The sequence below is a fragment of the Onychostoma macrolepis genome, chromosome 05, assembly GCF_012432095.1.
Source record: "Onychostoma macrolepis isolate SWU-2019 chromosome 05, ASM1243209v1, whole genome shotgun sequence".
NCBI classification, from domain to species: domain Eukaryota; kingdom Metazoa; phylum Chordata; class Actinopteri; order Cypriniformes; family Cyprinidae; genus Onychostoma; species Onychostoma macrolepis.
Genome location: NC_081159.1, coordinates 25337358 through 25353589, shown reverse-complemented (window position 1 = coordinate 25353589; position 16232 = coordinate 25337358). Strand labels below are relative to the sequence as shown.

The following is a 16232-nucleotide window of genomic DNA, read 5'->3' as shown; positions in this document are numbered from 1 at the left end:
CAAATTGCAAAGGCTTTGCAAATCTCATCATCTACAGTACATAACATCATCAAAAGATTCAGAGAAGCTGGAGAAATCTCTGCGTAAGGGACAAGGCCGAAGACCTTTGTTGGATGCCCGTGGTCTTCGGGCCCTCAGATGACACTGTATCACTCATCGGCATGATTCTGTCATTGACATTACTAAATGGGCCCAGGAATACTTCCAGAAACCACTGTCGGTAAACACAATCCACCATGCCATCTGCAGATGCCAACTAAAGCTCTATTGTGCAAAAAAGAAGCCATATGTGAACATGGTCCAGAAGCGCTGTCGTGTCCTGTGGGCCAAGGCTCATTTAAAATTGACTGTTTCAAAGTGCAAAATTGTTCTATGGTCAGACGAGTCCAAATTTGACAGTCTTGTTGGAAATCACGGACGCCGTGTCCTCCGGGCTAAAGAGGAGGGAGATCTTCCAGCATGTCATCTCGTTCAGTTTAAAAGTCAGCATCTCTGATGGTTTGGGGGTGCATAAGTGCATACGGTATGGGCAGCTTGCATGTTTTGGAAGGCACTATGAATGCTGAAAGGTATATAAAGGTTTTAGAGCAACATATGCTCCCCTCCAGACAACGTCTATTTCAGGGAAGGCCTTGTGTATTTCAGCAGGACAATGCAAAACCACATGCTGCAGCTATTACAACAGCATGGCTTCGTAGTAGAAGAGTCCAGGTGCTGAAGCCTGCCTGCAGTCCAGATCTTTCACCTATAGAGGACATTTGGCGCATCATTAAACAAAAAATACATCAAAGACGACCACAAACTCTTCAGCGGCTGGAAACCTATATCAGGCAAGAATGGGACCAAATTCCAACATCAAAACTCCAGAAACTCATAACCTTGATGCTCAGACGTCTTCAAACTGTTTTGAAAAGAAGAGGAGATGCTACAACATGGTAAACATGCCCCCGTCTCAACTACTTTGAGACCTGTGGCAGGCATCAAATTTCAGCTCATTTTGTGCATAAAATTATAAAACTTCTCATTTGAAACATTTATGTTATCTATGTTCTATTATAAATAAAATACTGGCTCATGTGATTTTGAAATTCTTTTAGTTTTCATTTTATTCAAATTTAAAAAAAATTCCGTAATTCGGGTTGCATTTTCCTTAGCAAAATATCTTAATAGAAAAATTAACTTCTCATTTTCTGCATTCTAATGGGTGATTACAAATCTTGAAACAGGTTTATGTCCCCTGACTTGGCACAATGAAGATGTAAATTTATTCATTAACAAAAGCATTAACATCTGTAAAAAAATTGCAACAACCTCATATTTATAGGGTAAAATGTAAATATTCTGACTGTATGAGTTAAGACTAATTTGATTATTGGCCATCTACAGTATCACACAATTAGATCATGATAAACAAAGTTAAAACCACACATAGCACCTCACTACCATGGTAAAATGTAACTATATGGTTTCTACAGTATTTGTATGAAAGCAGTCTAAATACATTTAGAATAAACACAAATGCTATTACAAACAACTATTAGTCCTTTAATACATTTAATATATGTCTACATTAATATAATAAAATTCCATATGTATATCCCACATTTCAGCTACAATACCATGGTGCAGTTAGTGTTAAATCCATGGTAAATCCGTGTAAAAACCCTCTAATGGGATTGTTCATGGCACAATGTTTCTCATGTTTGTCAGTGCTGTTGAGAATATCAGCACTGTTGCATTTGATTTTAAACTAAATCATAGAGACATTTGTGTTCTTCTCTGAATTCGAGTGCTTCTTAAAATTGATTGCTATAAATTTTGTTTAATTAATTTTGTGATATCAACGGGTGTATTTTTCAATGTTTTGATTTTTAGAATATATTCTGATACATAGATTTTGTGTGTGTGTGTGTATATATATATATATATATATATATATATATATTATGTGTGTGTAATATTTAATGCTTTAATTCTGCAATGCTGCATTACATTTTTAATAACTGACAGTGAAGACATTTATAATGTTACAAAAGATTTATATTTGTATGCATCACAGTTTCCTAAAAAACATTTAACCAGCACAATAGTTTTCAACATTGATAATAAGAAATGTTTCTTGGGGTGCAAGTTTATATATGAGCAGTATCACACAAATTGAATAAGTAAGGGATAATCAACGGTTTTGATAATCATGACACGGCGGCAAAGAGCCACCCGATGCGAAGTGCATTTAAAATCCTTTAATACACGGCAAGCCATTGATTATACCGCTTACTCCCTGTTCATTTGCCAAGTTACAGACAAGTTAAAACTAGTATTGCTCTTTGTAGCGCAATATTTGACCGAATGGGTATAAATGGTGACTATTTTCGTCAGTTACGGCTTGTGAGCTCTAGCATTCTGCCTGCTTCAAATCAGACACAGAGATGAAATAGTACGGTAAGACCACATTTATTTGAATGAATTATAGCATGTACAGGTGCTGGTCATATAATTAGAATATCATCAAAAAGTTGATTTATTTCACTAATTGCATTCAAAAAGTGAAACTTGTATATTATATTCATTCATTACACACAGACTGATATATTTCAAATGTTTATTTCTTTTAATTTTGATGATTAGAGCTTACAGCTCATGAAAGTCAAAAATCAATATCTCAAAATATTAGAATATTACTTAAGACCAATACAAAGAAAGGATTTTTAGAAATCTTGGCCAACTGAAAAGTATGAAAATGAAAAGTATGAGCATGTACAGCACTCAATACTTAGTTGGGGCTCCTTTTGCCTGAATTACTGCAGCAATGCGGCGTGGCATGGAGTCGATCAGTCTGTGGCACTGCTCAGGTGTTATGAGAGCCCAGGTTGCTCTGATAGTGGCCTTCAGCTCATCTGCATTGTTGGGTCTGGTGTCTCTCATCTTCCTCTTGACAATACCCCATAGATTCTCTATGGGGTTCAGGTCAGGCGAGTTTGCTGGCCAATCAAGCACAGTAACACTATGGTCATTGAACCAGCTTTTGGTACCTTTGGCAGTGTGGGCAGGTGCCAAGTCCTGCTGGAAAATGAAATCCGCATCTCCATAAAGCTTGTCAACAGAAGGAAGCATGAAGTGCTCTAAAATCTCCTGGTAGATGGCTGCATTGACTGTGGACATCAGAAAACACAGTGGACCAACACCAGCAGATGACATGGCAGCCCAAATCATCACTGACTGTGGAAACTCCCAAGTGTTTGAATCGGCTTTGCTTGACTGTATTCTCAAGCTTGCAGTCATCCCTGTTGCTTGTGCACCTTTTCCTACCCAAATTCTTCCTTCCAGTCAACTTTGCATTTAATATGCTTTGATACAGCACTCTGTAAACAGCCACACCTTTCAGTAATGACCTTCTGTGACTTACCCTCTTTGTGGAGGGTGTCAATGTTCGTCTTCTGGATCATTGCCAAGTCAGCAGTCTTCCCCATTATTGTGGTTCACAATTTTTTAGTGAAATAAATCAACTTTTTGATGATATTCTAATTATATGACCAGCACCTGTATTTCAATTAATTATCGCTCAATCGAGAGAGAGAAAGATGACAGTTGTGTGTGCGTTACCTGCGTGCTGCGTCTGCGCTTCTCTCTCTACAAACAATTAATTACTTCAAAAACAGCGATTTTTACCACCTCGTTGCTGAGGAATATAATGTAACGATCTAGGCTATTTTATTAATAAAAATCACGGGGAAGCGTTGAAGACAAGTTTATGTGTTTGAGCAGTGCAGTCTGCAATCTCCGTCTCACGCTCTCTCTCTCTGTCTATGTTTGTTTGTTTGTTTGTGTGCGAATGATGTGTGTGGGTTTGTGTGCATCAATTAAAGCAGCCTTTAATATGGAACGGTGATTAAACTGACTTGGAACTACCTGTGCATTAAACCGTTTTACTGCATGCCTGCCAGCCAATCAGAATCCAGTATTCAGACAGACCATGGAATAATATTATGCAATAAACAACATCAACAGCCATCATAAAAGTTGCTAGGCAATTCAGTCAAAAGTACAAAGGCAGCGCTCTGATATACAGCATTGAATTTACATAAAATATAACGTGATGAGATTTTGCCCTCAGTCAAAACTATTTGCTCTGGAACAAATAATAGATTAATGAAACTGCATTAGATTTACCCAAAACAAATGATCTCATGTTTAACCACTATAGAGACATCAGAGCCAGCGCAAATTCCAGAAGATCTGGCCAAGATGAGGCGCTCTTGGTGGATTTATGAACGCTGAACGGCCGCTAATGCCTTGGAGCTCACATCTCCGAAAACGTCGAAGCTAATTTTCAAATAGATGTTATCTTTTTTAACAATCCACATATTTGAAGTCTAAACAAGTACATTCTCACCTAAAAAACTCTTAAAACTACATTCTGTGATGCCAAAACTGTATTATTTTTTAAATTATAGTAGATATGGGCGTCCACCTTGACACTCGCTGTAAGAAATACGGCAGTTTCGGCAAGCGGAGTGATACAAACGGTGAAATGGTTGTTGGAGTTCTGTTATCACTATAATATCATACTCTTATCAGCCAATCAGATTCGAGGACCAGAAAGAACTGTTGTATAAATATAAATTTATATACATTTATATCTGGGAATAGTTCACAAATTTTATTCTTTATAAAACATGACAATGTAATATATTCTAATCTTACGATTATTTTATTTTATTTTTTACACACCTGGTATTGAAGTTTGCACAGGCCTCATTATAGTCACAGACAATGTTGAATAGCATACATTATTGATTTATGACTGTGACTTCATGATGCTCTGATATTAAGCCAACAATTGAATTGTTTGCTTGAAGCTTTATCACACATCATCCTCTGCACAGTTTGAGATTTAAAAAAACAAAAAACAGAAAGAGTTTCTTGACTCCTAAGGAAGAAAAATAGGGTAACACTTTACAATAAGGTTCATTAGTTAACATTAGTTAATAACATTAGTAAACATGAACTAAGAATGAACAATACTTCTACAGCATTTATTAATCTTAGTTAATGTTAATTTCAGCATTTACTAATGCATTATTAAAATCATAAGTTGTGTTTGTTAACATTAGTTAATGCACTGTGAATTAACATGAATAAACAATGAACAACTGTATTTTCAGTAACTAACGTTAACAAAGATTAATAAATAGTGTAATAAATGCCTTGTTCATTGTTTGTTCATGTTAGTTAATACATTAACTAATGTTAACAAATGACACCTTATTGTAAAGTGTTACCAAAAAAAAAGAGTTCCCACCATTCTGTTTTTATTCATACTTAATTATTTAGTCTGGTGGCAATGTTAAAATGTTGTGGAACGTGGCGGTTTGTGCACAGACTCTGGCAGAGCTGGTGTATTTCAAGACTTATCAGCTCTCTATTTGTATTCATCAACCTGGAGCCAATTTGAGCATACAGACACAGACATGGGGGGTGGAGGAGCCCCGAACACAGGGACCAGCACAGAGAGCCTGTTTCACTTTCTGGAATTACTGATCAGACGCCCAGAGGTGCCTTAATCACCAGACGTCAGACAATCTCACTTTCCCTGCTTTCATCTGCTCTCTTTTTAGCAAGCACACACAGGGCACACAGATGCACGTTTTTATACAGCTGTATAAAGTGTTTGTGGTCTGATTTTTCACATGTAGTTCATGCAAGAACAGCAGTAGTTTGACAAATCCAGGCTTTGATTTCCTCCCCCCTTTTTCTTTGATGCCTTGTTTTGGGAGGAGAAACCATGCAGTTTATTAGCATGTAGAGAATAATCGACTGCTATTGTGAGATGCCGATTGGCTCTTGCTTGCCATGACTTGAATAACAATGTGAATGTAATGGAGCGCACAAATGAGGGCAGGCTGTAACAGAATACCTTTTCCTACACCGTGTCCATTGCTGTTATTTGTAAATGACTGAATGTTTTCTCGTAGAATTGAATTAGTGAGAAGGTGTTTGGCGTTTTGTTGTTGTTGTTGAGACTGGCTGATTTGTTCCTTATCAGGATGCAGTCGCAGTTCTTGTGTCCGTGGATCAACAGATTCCTAATTATGAGTAATTTCAGCACTTAATTCAGCAGAAAATAAACATCACTAATTAGTTTTCAGCTTTAATGTTTTACAACTGTTTACAAAATCTCATTGATATGCTGCAGAATTGCTGCCTGTACATGAACGTTACAAAAAATAAGAATAATTTAATTGCTTCATACAGGTTCTCATCTTTGGTGTGGGCAGGACATTCTAATACTTTACATTTATGGATGCATTTATTTTGAACTTTTTAGCTGACACTGATGTTACTAGACCAATTCAAAATTTAGATTTTTTGTCATTTGATTACAAATACAGTAAAAACAGTAATATTGTGAAATATTACAATTTAAAATAGTTTTTTTTTTGTTTTGTTTTAATGTGTTTAAAATGTCATTTATTCCTGTGATGGCAAAGCTGAATTTTCAGCAGCCATTACTACTTCAGTGTCACATGATCCTTCAGAAATCATTCTAATATGCTGACTTGGTGCACAAGAAACATTTATTATATTTATCAAACTGTTGTGACGCAATTATATTTTAACATTTTGTGCCAGTTCAAATTGCATTCAAATTGTTAGCAAAAACTGAGATGATCATTCTTGCTGCAAGATGTGACAGCAATAACATCTGTTACACGACTGCATACATTACACTCATATTAGTGGTGCTTACTGAGAAAAGTAACTGTTTTTCATATTTTGGTTAAGGGTTTGTTGAAATCCCTAACCCAGAGTAATAAACATTAGCCTGTAACTCACTACAGATGTGAATGATACCTCAAATCATGTGGCTTTGTTGAGGAGAGATGTGCTATTACTTTTCTAAGCAGTTAGATATGCAATTGTCACCTGGGAGGTGACAAAATGGGTGAAAATATCCCATAAATGACCAAAATATCACAGAGTTGCCGGTGGGCTCTTTAGCAGCCACCTAGCAATGTGCTAAAAGTCATATTGTACATTTTAAGCAACCGCATAGCAATGCCTTGGCAGCCACCCACAAAACCCTAGCATTGTAGCGGCATGTTTTGCATTTTCTTTAGAAAATCTGTATTAATATTGCACTGTCACTCCTCATCCGCCTCTCTCTCCTGTCATGTGCAGCTCTGTGTGTGTGCTGTGTATTGTGAAGGCAGACTCTCAGGATTGACAGCAGTAGTGTGAACTGGAGTGAGTCACAGCACGCTCCACATGTTGCTAACACCAGCTGTCATCACCTGATTCTGTGGCTTATATAACACACACTGACTGCCGCCACCCTCGGACCTCCCTCTCTGTGTATAAATGTTTTCCATCTTCTTTGTCCGTCACCCTTATGGCTTTTTATTTCCCCAATCCATCTTTCTCCCTCTTCAAACACTTCATTGCGTTTTATTGTGCCCCTTTACTTTGCTCTTGCGTCCTTGTCTTTCAGCGCATGTCTGTCTCTGTTGCCAAGGGTTTCATCATTCCCTCTCTCTCGTTCCATGCCGTCCAGTGTTCCCAAAATTCAATGATATGGCTCAGGAGTGATTTATTCCAGAACAGCATCACTCAGGAGTTTCATAGTATGATGTGTAAAGTAGTTTTAGGACAGGCAGTTACATGCAGTAGATTACCTTATAATGGAAAAAGAGGTTTTTGTAAACGTTATTTATTTGTTTTTGTTTATTATTATTATTATATGTTTTGTTTACTTCTTTCGTTTGTTGGTGTGCCCCTCAAATAAGAAAAAAAAACTGTATTCAGAAAGGCACGGAAAGCAAATAATGCGTTCTAATAAAATAACGCGAGCCACTAAAGGGACATGGTTAGCTCCTTGCTAGCGGTAGCCTGTTACATTGCAGTACATAAGATTTCACTTACCACAGAAACAGAGTAAGGAGAGATGACTGAGGATGATGGCGAATGATTTACAGATCCTGAGCACCACTGACAAGCATCTGATCTTGTAAAATGTGTGGTAAGTACCGCCGCTCCATAGTATAAACAGAGTTCGTGCGATCGCGAATCTCAAAAGTGAAAGTAAAAAGCGATCGTGCATTTGAAAGCAGTTTCAGTGCCCTGCATATTAATAGCGGCTCCCTGATGCCCGCATTTTATATACAGTATAATTACCTGACGATATAACTGCGAGAGAAAGTATTGAAATATATATTTTCCTCCCTGTGTTTCCTTCCTGCTGTGTGAGCTACTAAAATGAGCCGCACTGTAAAACAGCCAATCAGAGCAGAGCTCAACATTATTATTCATGACCCTTCCAAATAAGCCAATAACAGACCATTTCATTCTAGGGAGAAATCCTAGGGTTATAAATGCACATGTAAAACCGTTTCTGGAGAATTTTTGCCCTTACCTAAGCCACATACCTTCTATGTAGATATCAGAGAACAATTTAAAATATTGTATCAATGCATTCTATGGCACCTTTAAAGTATTCAGAATTCATTCGAATAATTTTATGATTGTAGGCAAAATCTTTTTTTCCACCCAAATGACAAGAGAAAGATGAATTGCCTTTTTCGAGGACGATACAATTCTGCATGTTGCTGCTCAAATACCAACCATCTCCAACAAGGAAGTAGTGAATTTCGGTTCATTGTGTGCCTTTAGTTGTGCTAATGCTCATACTTTGCATACTGTGCTAATGCTCTTTGCCAACCATAAGCTGATTGTGAAGAAACTGGCTGAAATGTATCCATTCCGAGTGTATTCAATGCATTCATCCATAGTACAAACAGGTTATTTCCATATAGTCCATTCCTGTTTCATAGGAAATACTCGTAACCAGTGCTCATTAGACCATTTAATGTTGTTGTTTTTTTTTAAATGGAAACATTGTAGCTTTTCAGCTGATAACTGTACTCTAGTGAGAGACTTCTGTGAATATCTTGTTGGGTAACCATGCATCTGTGGTATTGGCAGATACGGTGTCAGGCAAACTGCAGAACAACAACATCTACACCATCGCCAAGAGGAACGTAGAAGGCCAGGACATGCTGTATCAGTCGCTCAAACTTACCAACGGGATCTGGATCCTCGCCGAACTCCGCATACAACCTGGCAATCCCAATTACACGGTAATCGCTCACAGCACAAAGATTGACCAATTGTGTATTCAAACAAAGTCTGCCTTGAGGAGCGCATGCCAATTTGCCGCAAAAGAGCAAAATAAATCTTGTCCCTTGACAGACAAAATGCTTTTGACATAGTCCAGAACATATTCAAGGACATCCTTCATCCCTAAATTTGACAGAATACTATATTAACGTAAAACCTGGCTTATTTGTCTTTTCTCTTTTTTGTACACCAATCCACTCCAAGGATTCAGCACATTATTATATAATTCAGTGCTCTGAAGATCAGGCTTTTAAAACATGATACATTTATGACCATGAAAGTCGTGCTTTCTGCTTGACTTGCTTGCCTAATGCATTAAATGAACAGGAAAGTCAAGAGCAGTGTGAAGCATTCAGAAAAGGCTTGTCGCACGACAGGTGGAGTATTGATCCCCATTTTTAGCTCATGGAGCCCCAGTGCCCTTTGATTCTGTCGTATCAAATAATTATTCATTTGGGTCAGTGCTATTTAACGTTCCTGAATTATCTTCACAAACAGCAACATGCATACATGCTGTTACATATGCAGCATCTCGATAAGTGGCAGCACTCTCCTCTGTGGTTTTAAACACACACAAAAAAAGATATTAAATAGAATGTCCAAGCTGCACTTTTCTTATGAATATGAATGACAATGACTGCTGTCCCTGCTCCCCATCCACTTTCATTGTGTGGGAAAAAAGCAGCTCGGACATTCTGCTAAATATATCCTTTTGTGTTTCACACAAAAAAGAAAAACTCATACAGGTTTTACATTACATTGTTGAAACGATTTTTATTTTCAAGTGAATTTCTTTGTGGGTACATATAAACATGTCATATTGTATAATTCATATCAGCCTTTGAGCAGCAGAGACTCTCAGTATGAACGGTGCTTCACAAACCTCTCATCTGGTATCAAATCAGGTTGCATTTTTGAAATTGAGATGCCGAGTATGGAAATGAGTGCTCATCATCTGTTCGAGGTCTGTACTTACATGTTTTATAATTCATGTGGGGCCAAACAGCGCTCTGCTCAACCCTCTGCTCGACGCTCTGCCTGGTAAATTGAAATATCTTTCGCTCAGTGAGGCACAGAACACAGGTTGAGCACCTGCAGTGATCCTTTCCTTGGCAACAGCATGGCACTGGAGATCGATAAGCTCCAGCTGCACATTTGACAGTGGTTTGTTATAATCATATGAGTGAGGATGAGACAAATTACAGCATCATATTCAACAGTTTTTAATGCTTGTTCATCTAACACAAAGCACTTGGATAAAACTGGCTTCATGACAAGCTAGACAGAAAATCCCTCTTCAGATCTTCACAACTCTCTGCTAAGCATGCAGTGATGTGTAAATGTGTGTTTGTGTGAGAGAGAGTGTGTACACGGCAGATGGTCAGCGTCTGAAAACTGAAAAATGCTTGCCTGTGCAGGTAGTGAGGGGATGGAAATCATAAAGAATTTAAAGGTTCTGGATTTGATTCCATTAATTCTTCTAGTACTTTGAAGGGATAAATATTTAGTTTATTATATACATAAAAATAATATATAAATGCAGTAATTGTCCTTATACATTATACAAAACATAAATAACGTGATAACGTGCCATTAATTAGTCTAATATAATAATAATAATAATAATAATAATAATATTGATTATAAATTTAATATTAATATAATAAATACTACTGACAAATTGCTTACTGTGTATGGGTCAAAGACAAGATGTCCCATTTTGGTGTCTGCATCAAATTAAGTTTACAAAATTGATTTTATATACATAGAATATGTATTAAATGCAAGTAAAGTGTCTATTAAAGTTTCAAATAACTTGTGAAAAAAAAGTCAAAATATAGGTGAAATAATGTTTCATTCTCATTCAGTGTAACATATATTTATGTAAAAATTGAACATTTTATTCTGATACTTTCTACTATTCTGATATTTTACTCTTATATTTTATTCATTTACTATCTATCTATCTATATATATATATATATATATATATATATATATAAATATAAGAATCATACAAAATTTTATATTTTAAATGATTAAAAACTCTTGCTGACAAATGATGTAAAAAAGGATAGTGGCAAAGATTGGTAAAGATTTACAATGACAATGAATTAGTTTTTGGGGCTGCACTGTAATCCTTAAATAGAGACTTTTAATGTCATCTAATGGTTCTTGTTGTAAATATGCCTGACAAGATTTTTTTTTTGTATAAACTGTTGTTACACTGAATGACATTTAACTTCTTTTTTTCTGCAAGTCAGTGTAAAAAGGTATAGTAGTCATTATTTTTGTAGCATGGAAAAAGAAAAGAAAATTTAAAGCCATATAAAACTTTTATTATTATGATGCTTGAAAACCCCTTTTCGTCTTTGGTCCATAAAAGTTGTATGGATTTGATTTGATTCAATCATTAGTCATTCTAAACCACAGTCTCATAAGAGTCATTCATTTGAGAATCAGACTACAGTAGTTGCACTGATTGTTTTTGATTCACTAAAAAGAACCAACTCAGAGTTTGCTCCATTTCATGCTATAGACTCAGTAGCAGTGTTGTGCTTTATAATTAGTGCAGGAACACAGGCATCAGGACACATCCAGATTCAATGTTTCTATAAAATTGTTTTTGTGAAGGCAGCATAGATATATTGCTCACTGCCTCTGATTTCCCACCATCCTGTGTGCGTGGTTGGCAGTTGGTGGAAATAATAAGAATAGCATCTGATGGAAGAGTTGAAATAATTCATGAATGTAATTTTTTCAACTTGTGATTCCATTTCCAGTGAGAAATAAGCATTGTAGTCCTTAGGACAAAAACACACAAAAACCAGTCTCAACTGACTGACCAGCTAGGCATCTGCTTTCAGTTTCAGCAGCCATGGGCTCTTTATTTCTGTTGGGAAGTTGGTGGCCAAATTAAGAGTCTGCTAAATAGATTGATCTGTTGATTAGCAGTAGACCCTTTTTGATTATTCAGAAGGCATCTGTTCAGCCGCCAATGCTGAGCTTGATTGCCTGTGGCCCCCCGAGGCCAGGTCGACTCAGTGCGATCAGAAACCCTACCTGATCCCAGACAATTGATTTTTAATGAGACTTCAGCTCTCAGTATTCTGGCAGCAGCTGGCTCCGATCTGAACAGATGATAACTGGACTCCATTGAGCCAGCGCGGTTTAACCTAACAGCCGGTGATGGAGTGCTGTTGTCTGCCAAGAGCCAAGGCCTCTGGATGCACATTCCTCAAGTAGAGGTAACCAATACAAGCCCTGCTGTACATGGGATTATGTTCCTGGTGGTCTGAGAATCACTCAGTGCAATCAATTGGATTAAAGTCACTTATTTATCTTCTGTCAGTCTAAATGTAGTGACATTTAAAGGAAAGCGTTCATTGACAAAAAAAAACAAAAAAACAGAAATGTTTTTCTGGTTTATTTTTTGTGCCCTTAAATTTGCTTCTCAGGGTGAATATAGTTGCAACTGCAGTGTTCACTGTGCCATTTTTTTAAAGGTCCACTGAAGTGCTGTGAAACAGGCAGCGTGTTGTGTTGACATCATTTTAACTGAAACAGGAAGACAGGATGGGACATATCAAGCAGCCCCGCCCCCTTTTTTAAATAGCTAATAGCATTTGTTTATATCACAGCTGGGGCTAGAGCCGCTGAGCTCGGTAAAGCCGTCTTCGACAGGGTATGACAATCACAATCTTATCCATATTGCTATAAAATAGAGCATTCTGTAGAATTCAAAGGGTTCCGATACGTTTTGTGGTCTGCGCTGACTCGCACATACAATCTGATCCATGCTATTGTGTCTGAGGACCGGAGCAGACTGTTAAAAAAAAAATATATATATCTATATGTATATGTATATGTATATGTACATGTGTATATATATGTATGTATATGTAAACTTCCTCTTGGGGGGTCAACTAAAAACAGAATACAGATAAATACAGTGTAGTCCAAAAGTCTGTGACTCACTTTCAGAATCTAATTTAAACCAGGAAAAAACATTTTTGGGTTTTGAAAAATTCTAACCAAGAAATGTTGGAAAATAAAATAAGAAATATTCTGCACTGTTTCTGGATCACTAATCAAATAAGTGAATTTCTGACATTGATCATGTGGCTCTTTGTACAGACAGGCAGAAATTTTTGCTGTTTGTTCTTTGGATCATCTGAAATGATTATCAGCTTTGACACAAACTTATCTAGTTCATGTTGCTGTCATTGAAGTAAAAGGGGCAAATTCTGTCATTCAACTTTTTACTCAAATTATGCGTATTTTACTCAAAGTGTGTGTGTGTGTGTGTGTGTTTTGGTCTTTAAGGGAACATTGATTGTAACACTTCAGTTTTTAAGTGGGTAGCGCTTTACTTGTCTGTCTTCACTCAAGGCTTCTTGAAAAGGTGAAAAACAGCTATAACTCCAGTACAAGAAAAACCTCTTACAGTAGTCAGTCATTCATAGCACATATTATTGCATATATGTAGCCCACAAGAGTGGTGGGTCATGACCCAAAAAGCTGCTCAGGTCTGTTTTAATCGCAATAAATGCAGAGAATGAACATTTGTGGCTCTAATTAACTGTTTCTGCCTTTGTCCTATTAATTTTTCATTTTATTTGTAATATTAATAATTGTCAATGTTTGATTGAGGAATTTTTTTTTCTTTTTCATAAAATGAAACTTTTTATTTGTATGACTGTACCAAAATAAGTACTTTGTTGCACATTTATATTAGAGCACTCCGCGTTTAATTTGAAGTTACTCATTGCTTTTTTCTTTCTTTCCTTTTTTAGCTCTCTCTGAAATGCAGGGCTCCAGAGGTGTCTCAGTATGTGTACCAGATGTACGATGCCATTCTGAAGAATTGAACGTCTCTATCATCCTTTTCTCCCTCTACGTATTTGTCTGCAGGATCCAGCTTTCCATGTTTTCTGCCGTTTTAAATCCATCTATAGGTACCAGTTTACTCCATGTGCCCACTATGTAAAAATCATGTTCTGTTCTAGCCAAATGTCTTGATGTTGTTGATAAAGTGTTGAAGGGAATTTTGGAACACAGCACCAATGTGATTTTATGTATTTTTTCAATTGTTTAAATGCTTGGTCAGTACTTCACCTTCACATGCCCTGTATTGGTCATATGCAAAGAAAGAAAAAGTGTACAAGTTGAATCTATAAATAGCATCAAAGGAATGTAACGAAGCAGATGTCTGGCATACAGAAATGTGATGTGGATGTACTTTTAAAAGTTATCCTGTTTTAATGGTAACCACTTAAAAACCACTGTAGGTTACCTTAAATAGTTACCATTTTTGCATCATTTACATCATGCATTTTGGCATTATTGCTTTTGTTTCATTCTCTGATATGCTGCAATGTTGCTTCATGCAATTGCACAATGTGCCAGCTATCTGATATTAGCCTTGCATGCTTTGACCAACACAAAAATGCCACATTCCTTTTAATGTTTTGTATACCTTGTTCATCTTAACCACTGTATGAACATGCCGACACTCCATCAATGTCTTATATTGTTTGAACTGCTATGAATCAACTTAATGTGATTAGAAAAGACTGAAACATGTTTTCTATCGATCTTATATAAGTGGGCCATCTGATATTCATTCCCAGACTGAATCCATCCATATGTGATATATTGTGCTTGTGAAAGTGAGTAGGTTTTGTGAGGTAGTTTTTGGTCTCCTTGGAGTGTTAGAAATATCTGTTCAACATTAGTATACAACCTTGCTCAGCTTTGGTTCAAACTAATACACTAACATATAGAGATGCAATAAAAAAAAATCATCAACATAGACTCAGCGATACAAGGATGGATCACTTTTGGACTGTTGAGTAGAGTTTGTTTTATTCCCTGAAATTGTACTAGTCTTTATGGTGGTGCTGGTGACTAAATGTGAACTTTTTTTTTGTTGCCATAGTTGCTAATGTGCCTGTGAAACTGCATGTAAGCAGCGTCCAATAAACATCTGCCAGTAGAACACTTGTGTAAGAAGGTGAAATATTAAGACAGTAACCCTTAAATGTGCAAATATGAGTTTTAATGATTACCATGTTGCCAATGTGATCACAGTGCATTGCAATACTGAAATGTGATGTCTGACATAAAGAAATTGAACAAAACAACTGATCAGATTGTTTCAGATTTATTTTATGGATGGTAATTCAAAATAAAGTCAGCAGTGTGTATTCAACCTCACTATCTTTGTCGTCCTGCAATTCACCTGTATTTCTCAGATCACCTTTTTACTCAAATTATGTAGATAATATTATTTATAACAATTACAATATGATATATAATTATATAAGAATTACAATGGTATTATAATATCGATATATAACATCTATCTCACCAAAAGTAGCTGAATGCGTCTGAGTTTATGATGTCATGGTTGGTGATAATCAGCTCTGTGCTGGAGGTGACGCAGGCATGTCGTAATCACTCGGATCTGCATCAGAGCCCACACTGAATACTGAACAGCTCTTACAGCACATGCACAGAGATTTAGGGGGCAGTCGAGGTTCATTCTTGAGATGCATTCGAACAATTTGTAATGGTTTGTCTACGTACTCATGCGTCATACCGGCGTCTTTGGAAGTTCAGTCTCTGGCTGTTTTTTTTTTTTTTCAGTTACTCAGAAAGGTGAAGTGTGTAAACATGTCTCAAGACTCTTTCAGCTCCGTTTCATTGTGCTAAGTGGTTCTCAATCAGGGTGCCCACTGAAGGGCCTCAGCAAACTTCCAAGGATGCCGCAAAATGGCTTCAAATTATATCAAATAAGACAAAAAGAAAGCTTAAAACACACACAAATTCTGAATATAAACTGTTATTATTCTTATTTTCATTTATTTTCCCCAGCAACTGTCATTTTTATTCAAGAAATGGCTCCATACGGTCATTAAAAAACCTGGAATTGTAACGCTGTGATTTCTAGACCTAAAGTAATAAAACCCAAAATAAATATTAATGAAAATGTAATGGAAACTTCTATAATATATATGAATTGGCTTATTGTAAGTAAAAACAAGTGGTGC

The 16232-nt window shown here is 36.6% G+C and overlaps 1 protein-coding gene across 2 annotated transcripts in view; it reads left to right on the top strand.

Annotated features, from left to right (window-relative positions):
* ap2b1 (adaptor related protein complex 2 subunit beta 1) overlaps positions 1-15396 on the top strand; it is a 39540-nt gene extending 24144 nt beyond the window's left edge. For both annotated transcript variants that reach the window (XM_058775785.1, XM_058775786.1), the window contains exons 21-22: positions 8983-9137; positions 13974-15396. In XM_058775785.1, the coding sequence (XP_058631768.1) occupies positions 8983-9137; positions 13974-14048 (230 nt within the window). In that variant the 3' untranslated portion in view covers positions 14049-15396. The remainder of the gene's footprint in view (positions 1-8982; positions 9138-13973) is intronic.
* Positions 15397-16232: the final 836 nt, after the last annotated feature.